General features: G+C 28.1%; 1 protein-coding gene across 1 annotated transcript in view; it reads right to left on the bottom strand.

Moving 5' to 3' along the window:
* Positions 1 to 12,515, bottom strand: part of LOC133328740 (homeobox protein homothorax) — a 176,388-nt gene that overhangs the window by 31,483 nt on the left and 132,390 nt on the right. Inside the window, exon 9 of the mRNA XM_061537287.1 lies at positions 3,601 to 3,699. Within this exon, the coding sequence (XP_061393271.1) occupies positions 3,601 to 3,699 (99 nt within the window). The remainder of the gene's footprint in view (positions 1 to 3,600; positions 3,700 to 12,515) is intronic.

The raw sequence follows: 12,515 nt of genomic DNA, 5'->3' as shown, positions 1-12,515 counted from the left end.
CCCGCAAGACTTTAGCTCATTTCTACTGCAAGTGATATCCCCAAGTGATTTTAAGGTGTGTTTCAGGAATTTTTTACCAACTTCTTCGAGGTTTTTTTTCACCCAGACAACGGATCGGCGGCGGCAACAGCTCATCATCGTCATCATCAGTTCTACATTGGAGTTGTGTTAATTCCAATTCATAGTCAACATTTTCAACTACTGCAAAACTTAAAGACTTAATGTATTTGAGGAAAAAAAGTGTACAAAAAAAAAAAGAAATTGAAAATCCATTGCCAACAAAAATCCTCAAGTGAAACTTATGGACTTCATCATCTTTTGGATGGCGGATGATTGTTAAGCCAGCCAGACCATGTTCGAAAAAAAGATGCGTGGCTGATTTGACCAAAACCTAAGCCAAGCAAAAAATATATCTCTCCTAGCATCAGTAGAGAAACGAAACGAAAAAATACCAAAACATTCAGAATTCATGTTGATCATCTTTAAACATCATCAGTAACTCCAAAAAAAACAAAACGTATCGCATTTCATTGAAGCGCGAAATTATCAGCAGGGATGGCTAGGGGATTTTTGGTGTAGCATTAAAAATAAATACCAAAAACAGAACAGAAAACTCAAGGATATTAAAATTAAACAAAAAATGGAAATTATCAAAAAACATTTTTTGGAAATTTTTGAATTCACCTCAATTTTGAAACATTTCTATAAGGCAAACAGCCAAATATGAAAATTGTATGATAAACTTCAGAATGTTCTATCTGTAAATCATTTTTAAAGTCCTCAAAATTCCTATTCTAAGTATTTTTAAAAAATTTTACAAAAATTGTAAAATAGAAAAAAATTTTAAAAAATAGAAATTTTTGAATTCACCTCAATTTTGAAACATTTCGATAAGGCAAACACCCAAATATGAAAATTGTATAATAAACTTCAAAATGTTCTCTCTGCAAATCCGTTTTAAAATCCTCAAAATTCCTATTCTAAGTATTTTTAAAAAAAATTACAAAAAATCTCTCCTCTATTAAAAATACTCATACGCACCCAAGGACAAATAACAAAAAAATTAAATATTCGCCGCATTATTGAAGCTAAAATTATGTTTCTTTTTGTTTCCAAATTTTAGCACCGTGCTTCTTCATAATCACAGTAAATTGAGGCCTATTAAACGCTTAGAGGTAGATTTTTTGAGGAAAACTTTTTTTGTGGAACCTTTTTGGTGTGAATCTGGGTTTTCTCTCAAAAGATACGTTTTTTACATATTGTAGTTATTTTTGCTTACAACATACCTCAATTTTGCTTTCTTCATGCCATACAATACCCCGGTAATGATCGTTTGCGATCGAAAGACGGACAAAAGAAAAAAATAACAGTTTACATTTCAGCAGAAGCCAAAAACTGCTACGTACCAACTACTTTTTTGGGTTTTTTTTGTTTGGACTTGTTCTTAATGTTCCGTCTATGTGTTTTCGTAAGGTTACTTTGCATTGTGAGCTTATGTTGAAGCCATTTGTTTCTTGGTTACTGTAAAAATGGCGTTACACTCAATGCACATGCAATGGACGTTCTCTTCCTTCCTGCCACCACCATCGACACCGCCGACGCTTAAGTAACAGAATTGTTTGGAAGGTTTGGTGTTTTTGGTTTATTTTTCTTGAAAGCCTTTAAAATGCATCTCTATTTAGAAATGTTTTTTTGTTGTATTCTGTTCGGTTAGCCTTAGCACAAATCAAGCTAAAAAATATCAAAGTATTTAAGCCGCAAAACTTTTTTTCTTTGTAACACAAAGCTTTTAGTATGCAACAAAGTGAAGCTAAGCCTTAAAGTAAAAAACACAACATTGAAGATGATGATGCCGACAAGGCTGCTTCTGCTGCTGCCAAAGTGTCTGAGCAAGGAAGTAGAGGGAGTTAACACACAAAATCTGAAAAATCATTGTTTAGGAAAGAAACAAAACTTCAAGTGCAAACCGCTCATCTTTATGCAAAAAATTTTTTTACAATACAACTTGTGTAATTTTGTACTAGTATTTCGCCAGACATTTTGTCTAGGCTGGTTTCCTACTACTTGGTGTTTTTTTGTTTCTTACAAATGTTAGGCTTCACTGGAAGTTGTTTCGATTTCCTTTGCTTAGTTTTTGTAACATTGTAGCAAAGCTGTTTTGTTTGTTGGATTTTCTTTTGATTGTTTTTTTGTGGAAGGGTTTTATCTTATCTTTGTCTTATTATTTACCCTCGCTGCAGATCTTTCAATGCCGCCGATTTATGCTTGATTTGCAATGTAATCAGTAATTTATAAACATCATATGCTTAAAATTTTACTTCAAAATGGGCAGCCATGGAATTTATGAGAAATCAGAAATAAAAATTAAATCCCCTACAGAAAATGATAATATGCGGAATTTATTGGGGTCTTGAAAATAACTGAGGTGGGGGGAAATATTTTTCTAAGAAACTAGATTGACTTGGCTTTTATTTGCCATTTAAATTGGGTGAAAATTCGTTTTGGAAGTATTTTTAAAAATTAATTTAAAAAAGTCCTACCTAATTAATAATACTTATACGCCGGGTGGTCCTAATTGTAAATTTTACCATTTCTAAGGGGTTTGTGGGGAGATTTTAAGTATTTTTTTGGAGAAATGAATTTTTTAGGAATTGATTTATTTTGTTTTGCAAGAAAATTGAATAGAAATTGCTTTTTAACACAAAATTTTAAATGAAGAATCGAAATGAATTTTATCTTAAAATCATTTTTTGGTTATTATTTGTATATTTTTTGTGTTTAGGAAATTTTAAATTTTACAAAAATAATTTTTCTATTAAAATTGAAGTCTTGGCTTTGTGTGTGTATTTAAAAATTGTAAAAATTATTTTTAGAAATAATTTAAATTGAATTTTTAATTAATTTTGCCATTAATTTATATCAATTATACGCCGGGAGTTACCATTTTCAATTCTTTTGATTTTTAGAGTTTTTAATGGAATTTTTGAAAAAGTTTTCATGGATTTGAAAGAATTTAAACCTTGGCTTTCATTCGTTGTTAAAATTGGAATAAATTTTTAATTGAATGTATCGAAAAATTGGGTTTAACATGGAGAATATAAATTTGCAGGGTATGGCCTTTTTTTGTAAATCCAATTTTGGGGGTTTTAATGAATTTTGTAAATTTTTTTTTTGAATGGATATATATAAGTTGAAACTGAGGTTTTTATTTGGTGTTAAAATTTATATATGTTTTTGATTGGAAGTATATAAAAATTGGGGATTAAAAACGTGAATAAAAAATCATATGCTTGGGACAACCAATTGATTTATTTTTAAATATTTTTTTTTAACTTTTTAATGAATTCATATTTTCTATTTAACAGTTTTAGAATCTATAAAGCCTTAGCTATTTGTGTGTGTTAAAATTTTAATGAAATTCCAATTGGAAATAATTTAAAAATTTAATTTTAAGAAATTATTTAATTTTTTGGGTCTATTTTGAATTTTCGTTTTTTTTTTAATTTTTTGGGGGATTTCGAAGTTTTTCTGTTTTTTTTTTTAAATCCTATCCTTGTGTTTTGTATAAAAATAGAAATTAAAAAATTTGTTTTCACTTACCGGGACTACCCAGGAAGACTGAGGAATATAACCGTCTTGAGGCATCGGCATTTCTAGTATCGGCGGCAGGTGATGACCATTCTCTTCGACACCATCGACCTGAAAAATAATGGAAACAAATTGTTAATTTACAATATAGACAACAAACTTAATACAACAACAAAATAATAATGAATAAAAAAGCAACAACAATAGCTACAAGGTATTTGCAAGCAAAGTTATGGGGTTTCTTTTTTTGGTTATTGTGGTAAAAAATATTTAAATCCCCCAAAGCCTTAAAAAACGAAACTGAAAAAAATATCAATATTTTGTTTTTTGGTTCATAACACTTGTCATGTTTATATTAAAAGGCTTAACATATCAGGCACACACTCTCACATACACACACAATATTTCAAATATAAATTGCCGCATAGATTTAAACAAAAATATTTTTTTTCGATTTTTTCCCTATCACATAAAATATTACTTAAAAATAAATATATAACACTTAAGCGGGTATTATAGATAAATATTGACAGTTTGACAAAGATATGAATTCCGAAAAAAAAATTATTTCAAACGTAGGTTGTTATTAATAATAAGAAAGAATATTGAAAAAAAAAATTATTATAACATAATAAGGTTTTGGAATAATGTCGTCACAGAGTCTGGCTTAGCAAACTCTTTTTTATTTATTTTTAATATTTTTTTCTTTCCAATTTTAAAACTTTGAATATTAAAAAAAGTTTTTTTTTTTGTTTTTGTACTTCAAGGTGTTACTGTTTATGGCCAATATCTGTAATAATCATGATCATAACGAAAGTCAAAACTCCGGCCTTATGCTTCTTGGTAACAAGAGAACCTTTGTTGTTGTTTAATTTCGAATGACGTTAATAATAATTTATTTTATAACCTTAAATGGCACATAAAAAATAAAACAACGAAACGAGGAAACAACAACCACAAATGCTAAATAAGAAAATTGGCATAACTTTTGAGGCCTGAACTTAAGGAGGGTGTTGTTCATCGACCCACCTTTGTTTAAGAAATTCCTTTACATATCCCCTCTTAAGAAATTTGAGCAGCAGTTCAACCACCCAGAAAAAAAGCGTTACAGAAATTAACTTTGAGAAAAAGAAAAAAATATTCCGCACAATGACTTCTATGAAAACTTAATGGCCAATTTTCCATTTTTTTATTTAATGTAATGTGCGTATTAAATTTAATGTTTTTATTTGGTGGGGTGTTTATGTGTGTGTGTGTGTCTGAGCTCAAAAGGAGAGACAGTGACAATTTTTTTCCTACTCGATTTTTTTTTTAATTTTTTTCGGTTTCATATTTTTTCTGAATAAGGAAGTGAATGACCCTGCTGAAAAAATAATTTGTTCTTCTTGTGGGGGAGTAAGGTTGTTTGTATGTGTGGCTTTTGAGGTGTGTTGTATTTTTTTCTTTATTTTTCTGGGTGTCATTTTATTGTGTCGTCATATTTCTTAATATAAATATTAATCAGTTTGTCTGTCGTTACATTACAAAATAAATATATGAAAATTGGTTCATTAGAGAGAAAGAAAAAGTTTTTTTTTTTTGGAAGGAAAAAAATTGAAGAGGGGGAGGTAAAAAAATTGTATATTAATATTTATTGCAAATGGAAAATTAAAAAGTATCAAATATTAGGGAAGAAATAAATGGGATTTTGTAATTTTAAAAAATTAAAGTAAAGTAAAAAAAATTCTAAAATATTTTATATTGAAAATATTCTATTTCAATATAAAATATTTTAGATTTTTTTCAACACATTTTTTTCAATTTTTAAATAATTTTTTGGATTTTTTAATACTTTTAGACTACTTTTTTCTTGTTTTATAATAAAAATATTTTTTAATTATTTCTTTGATATACACATAATTATAATTTTTATAATATTTAGTTTTAGTTATTTTTATTGATATAATTATTCACTTAGATTTTATTTTTTTATAATTTTATTTTTTATATAATTGTTTTTACTTTTTATTAATATTTTTATTTTATATATTTTTATTTAATACTTATTTTTTATACCACTTTATTTAATATATTCTTTTAATTTAATTATTTTATTTATTTGTATTTGCTTTTTAATTAATTTTTTATTTACATCCATTTTTTATTTATTTTTTTCTATTTTATTTTATTTTATTTTTATTTAATAGTATTTTTGTCTTACTTTTATTTTTAATTTTATTTTACATTATATTTTTTTAATTTTTTTTTTTTTGTATTCCTATTTTTTATTTTAATTTATTTAATTTTAATATTATTATTTTTTACAATTATTTATATTTCATATAAATGTTGTTTTTTCTATAATTTATTTTATAATTCATTTTTTTATTTTTTAATTGTATTTTTGTTTAATATTTTTTATTATTCAATTATTTTAATTCTTTTTTTTTTGTATTATAAAATATCGTTTTTATTTAAATTATTTTTTTAATGTGTTTTTATTTATTTTAATTTTCATTAAATATTAATAAATTTTAATGTATTTTCTATTTTTATTTTTACTAAATATTTTATTCATTATTTAATGTAATTTTTTATTTCAATTTTTATATTATTTTTATTTTGTGTTATTTTACATTTTATTTTTAATCAATTCTATCTATTTCAATTAATAATAAAAAATATTATACTATTTTAATTGATTTTTTATTTAATATAATTTTAAATTACCATCAAAATCAATCCTTCATCCATTTTACATTTCCCATAATTGCCGTCGCTACCTAGCCGCCTAATAAACCAAAAAAAAAATTGTGCATCAGAAGCAGCAACAACAACCCACCAACCAACCAATAATAATAATATTTTTCTTCTTGTCATTTAATAGACTCACGGTCACGACCCCCAAAAAAATATATATATGAAAATATTTCGCACATAAATCTTAATAATAATTCTTTTTTTGCCTGTATTTTCCAATTTCATACATGATTTTTTGCTTCAACATCGTATATTTTTTGATAATTTTTCCCCTCCAAAACAAACAAAACGGCTGCCAAACAGTCTACGGGAGCCAAACACACCATAGAAAACACTCCAAGCGAATTAACGCAAGAGAATATAAGAGTTTTGAAGAGATAAACGAGTATAAAAACAACAACAGCAGTGCACTCTCTCATTGCAAGTACGAATGAGTTATTTCCCCTACAACGTAACAACAGTAACGGCTGGCAGTAACTGTGTGTGTGAGTGGGGAATACTCTTCACACACAATGCCTGCTTGTTAAGAGTGCACTGTGCACAACACAACAGTAATTGGTGTGAGTGCAATTTACCGTATGAAAGCCTCTTTGCAAGAGAAAATGGTGTGAGCACTACAATTGGCAACGTATGAGTGAGTGTTTGTTGGGGAAGTTATGACACTAAGAGAGCGTAAAGTAATATCGTAAATCGAGAGGGGGTAATTTAAGAGTAATAAAATTGGGCTTTCAAGGCGTTCATTCATATTTAAAGGGAAATAAAAAGAATTAAAAGAAAAATTATAATTCTTTATGAAAAAAATAATAATAATTAATATTTTTTTTATAAATAAACAAATAAAAAAATTATTTTGTTTTTTAGTGGAAATATAAAAAAATTAAAATACTCTTTATTGAATATTTTTCCTTAGAGTTAATTTATATAATCATCATTTCAGCCAGACAGCCAGCCATTTTTCCATTTTGTATGCATTGTTGTTTTTGTTGTTGCTTCGTTGGGTTTTTGCGCGCCTCTTACTATTTCTAGTTGTTGTTGCTGTTTTTGTATTGATAGTGCAAGTTAAAGTAGTCATAGTAGTAGTGTAAGTTTTCCTGGCTGCCAACAAAAAGACTGATGTGTGTGAATTTTTCGTTGTTGTTGGTGTTTTTTTTCGTTTCGCGGGCTGTTGGTGTGCGCTTTTTTATTTTCATATGGCTGTCATGTGGTGGCCTTTAAAAATGGGTGGAGTGTCATTTTTCCAAATGGAATAACAACAACAAAAATGCTATTTGCTTGCTTGATTGTTGTTGTAACGAGACAACATGACTTTTCTTAGTTTAACACACTGCTATTTGGCTCATTTCTTAATTGAGTGTTGGGGAGAATATTTTTTTTTTCGTTTTATTGTTGTTGTTGTATACTTGTGCTTCTTCATCTTGATTTTGTTGTGAGAATTTTTCAAGAACAAGACGACGGCATTTTTTGTCGTGACAAAAACCGTCGCTTGATTTTTTTCTTTTGGAAAAATTTTAAATTATATTTATTTTTAATAGAATTAAAATATAATAAAAAAATTATAATATAAAAAAAAAATATAACAAAAATAAAAAAATATTTTTATTTTCAATTTTTTCCTTTGATTTGCTTCATTAATTTGTTTATTTTAAATTAGAAAAAATCAATGCCTCTTCATTGAAGACATTATTAGAATTTTTTTTGTTTTGGAATTTTTGGAGGATTTCTCTGTTGTTGTTATTTTTGTTGTTGTTGTAGTGTTTGTTTCTTGTTTCATTTAGATAAAATTGTATTTCGAAAGTGACAGTAAAAATGATTTATCACTTTTTTTGGTTGGGGTACGCTGGAATGTGTTTCTCACTCCCATTTATTTATTTTTTTGTTCTATGCTAAGCTAGAGATAGGCCACATTACATCTTTGTTTTAAGGGGGCAATTTCGATGGGACTTCAAATTATTTTTTTTGTACTTTTACGAAAATAAAAAAAAAATAAATTTTAAGGGAATTTTTGGTTTTTTTTTATAAGATACAAATGAAAGATTAAAGGGATTCTGAAATTTATTCTAATACTTTTGGGGGATAGAAATATATTTTTATTGAATTGAAAATTTTGAAATATATTATTTTGAACATTGAACATTTCATTGAATTAAACAAATTAACAAAAATAATTTTAATGATAAATTACAAATTTTTTGTAAAATTAAATCAAAATAATTTAATAATTAAGTTAAACTATTTTTACAATCAAGTTATTTTTTTTATAACAAGTAAAATTATTTTTAAAATCAAATTATTTTTTATAACAAAAATAAATTGTTTTATTATATTTTTTTAATTTTTAATTTTTATATATTTTTACTATTATATATTTTTACTATTTCCCAATACATTTTTTAATATTATTTATTTTTTTAATTTCATTACCAATTTTTTATGTTCAAAATATTTTCTTCCGTCAATTTGTTGTTGTAGCATTTTTTTTAATTTTCCTATTTCGATTTGTGTTTATTTATAACATTTGTCATTTGTGTGTTTTTGGGCTGTCGTCAAACTTTTTAGCCCAAGTGTTATGTTACTCTTCAGATATTTGAAAAAAAATCATAGAGCGGGAGATGAGAGGGGGAATTTATTTTCCACCTCCTCCAACGTCAATTCTCATTTCACTTAAATCGCTTTGAGCGAAATTTGTCGCCGACTATGAATACGTCAGTTGTTTCTTGTTGTTGTATTGCTTTCTATTACACAAAGAAATGCGAAGAAGCAGAATCAAACGAATCAGAAACATAAATTACTTTTTTTCCACAAATACACACACCGACCAATGTCATTTAGAATTGTTTTTTTTTTCACTATGACTAAAAAATTTTCAATGTCTGTTTGAAATTGTTTCGTTTTTATTTTTTTCTAAATTACAAAAAAATGCTACAACAACAACATTAATAAAAGAAATTCCTTTTCGGTGGCGTTGTTGAATTGCGGCAAAATGATTTATGGACCGTGAAAATATGTGTGCAATGCTTTTAGAACAATTTGTAAAAAAGAGAGGGAAAGAAGGGAGAGAGCATGAGGAAGAAAGGACATACTGAGGCAAAAAGGTAGAAAAATTGCTGATTTTTTTAATTTTCAATAAAAATATATTTTTTTTAAAGTTTGCCTTTAATAAAAATCTGTACCTCCTTCTCTTTAAACTCTTTCCCCCTACCTTAGGAAGAGGGCATTAAAATTATTAATGCCCTCTCAATGGCTCATGGTGTCATACATTTATGCATTTACAGTTCATATCAGTCATATGTGGACATGTATGTGTATGTATGGCCATATTGTCATCATCATATGTGAATATTGTCAGCCTTGCAATTTGCCAGGTTACTCCCCAAAAAGTATGCAACGTTAAAGTTTATTTTTTAGTCCAATGCCGGCTTTAAGGGGTGAATTGCAATGCAGTGCAACAAAAAATGAAGAAAAAAACTCCACATAGCCACAATATCTAACATAACTCCCTAGGCCGTTTGCTGCTCGACGGCTATGCTTGATGCACCATACAGACACACACACACACATGTACTACATGTCCTTCATGCCAGGATGGATTATAGGGTTTGACCAACCAATCATGTGTGTGTGTCTGGTTGTTTTCAGGATTTATTCGCAAAAAAAAATTGAATTTTTTGTTGTTTTTTTTTGCAACCCTCTTAAACAAAAATTCAAAATAACGCACACAGGTATGGGCAACAACAACAATGGCCCTCATATTATTTTCCACCATTTTTTTATGATGATTTTTTTCTACCCAAAACGCAGATGCGTTTTTTTTTTGTTTCTTCGCCATGACCATGGTTTGAATGGATGAATGAATGGTTGGATGGGAATGTGGCCCATGGTGTGGGGAATAACTACTGTTTTTAATCATTCATTTTGTATTCAAATTTTTGTGAAACCAAAAAATTAATCCGACCACTCCAAAATATAAAAAAAAACCATAATGAGCTGAGAAAAAAAAATACGCATTTTCCAAAAAAAAAAAAAAAAAAAAAAAACATTTTGGTTCACATAATTTCCATGTTTTGAAAAATTGTTGATCAAGCTTGTTTCCAATTCCATCATCATCAGCATTCCTAACCTTCATAGGCTTCTACATATTTTTTTTGACTGGATGACTGCTCGATTTTTAAACAAATTTGTTGTTGTTGTTTTATTACATTTGATGTTGTTGTAGTTTCCTGTGAAAATTTTGTGTGGCTATTGTTTTGTTGTTGTTTTTTTGTTATATATTGTTTTTATATTTTTTATATCCATTCAGTTTAGTTACCATCAACCGGCAAACGAAGGGTGGTTGGCTGTGATGAAAAAGCACGCAAATAAAAATCCAACCAATTGGAAAATTTACACGTGAAAATTGTGAAAAATTGTTGTGGTTTTAATTTGGTTTATGCTGATGTTATATATGTATGTATATACTGCCATTGTGGACAATTTATTTTATGTACAATTTTTTCCAAGGGTTTTTTTTTGTAAATTTAAAAGTTTAAAGGGAAATTTAAATTTTCATGGAGAAAAATACATAAAAGTCAATATTCGATATAAATAATAAAATAATAAACCTATAAATTTTACGAACCTATAAACGCTCAAGTTCAAATTTTTAATAAAAAATCAAAAAATTTAAATATTCCGAAAATCCAACAAAATTGATTTTTTCTATCATTTTCTTGGCATATTTTTAGGCAAATATTTTTTTTTTTTGCCATTCCCTTAAGTTCCGTGTTTTGCCTTACAAAATATTTCTTCTTTAATTGAAATCAAAACAATTCGCATTTTCAGATGTAGTTGAATTTTTTTTTATTTGCCTCCCTCCCCCACCATAAATATTCACTTAATATGAAAAGGAGCCGAAACCGAACCATTAAGCCAATAGACACGTTTGTCACGACCTTCCCAAAAGCAGGCTGGCAGGCAGCAGCAGCCAGCATCCATCGCCACCACATATGGTCGACAAAAAATATTCATAGCTGAAAGTCGGGAAAGCTAAACGGTGATATTTAAAAACAATGCTATGCGGCTAGGAGTTACTTTAGTTTAGTGTAGATTTTCAGAATTCCCTACAAAAAAAAAAAACTGAAACATGGAGAATACACCTTGTGCCACCAACTGGCAAAAATCCCTGACAAAAAACAACCTGGGTGGGTTCTAGTTTAAAGGCTTTTGTTTGAAACAAAAACAACAACAACATCACCAACAACAATGGCATACAAAAAACTGTGACATAGGCAAAGTGTGACTCCATTCAGTCTCTCGCTTGGTTTGCCGGAAAGACACAATAATAAAAATAATGGAGTCAAAATACAACAGCAGCAACACCACCATCACTTCTATGCTGTTTTGGAATAAAAATCACGTTTAGTTTTCAGTTTTTTTTATTTAAGGTTCAATGATTGTTTGGGAACACCTTTTTTGGTTGTTGTTGTTATTGTTATGATTCGGAATGCTAGAATTCTTTTGGAATACACATTTATAGATTTTTTGAAGGTTTTTGCAAAAAATAACTGCATTATGTGTCATTTGATCTGGCCATTTGTTGTTGAGAACATCCAAGACACACGAGAAATTGAGCACACGCCAGCCAACCAAGCACGTGGCCGAACCAACCAACCAAACGACCTCTTTTGACAAGAATCAACTTTTGTTTTCCTGTGTCGTACGTCTTTACAAAATTTCCAAAAAAAATAAGTAATTCATCATCTTGATGCCATAATGACTTTCTTTACAACACAACCGCAGATTTTTGGGGGAGTTTTGCAAAACATTTTTTTTGTTTTGTGGGGTATAAGTTACAGCTCGGAGAAGGCTTGCCGGGCCAAGGAATTCTGATGGAGATGATGCCAAAGTGTTAAAAACACACACAAAAAGAGGTGCATGGTTGGAAATCGTATCAATTTACAAGGATGCTGACGGAGACGTGTGCATTATTTTACTTTTTTGGCACAGAAAAAAATAAGGAATTGAGGCCTACTTTTAGGCCACTCAAATTAAAATATTCTTCTTAAAAAAATTTTAAAACATGAAATAATGCTAGAAAATCATTTGAGGAAAAAATATAAATCGATAATTTTTAATTTATAAAAAATATAAATTTTGGTGCCTACTTTTAGGCGAGTGAGAACAATTTTTTTTAAATAATTTTTAGAATGATA

Source organism: Musca vetustissima, unplaced genomic scaffold (assembly GCF_032173495.1).
Source record: "Musca vetustissima isolate MV318-11 ecotype Yass unplaced genomic scaffold, APGP_CSIRO_Mvet_v1 utg5850, whole genome shotgun sequence".
Taxonomy (NCBI): Eukaryota; Metazoa; Arthropoda; class Insecta; order Diptera; family Muscidae; genus Musca; species Musca vetustissima.
The sequence above is the reverse complement of the archived record's forward strand: the minus strand, read 5'-3'. Positions and strand labels throughout refer to the sequence as shown.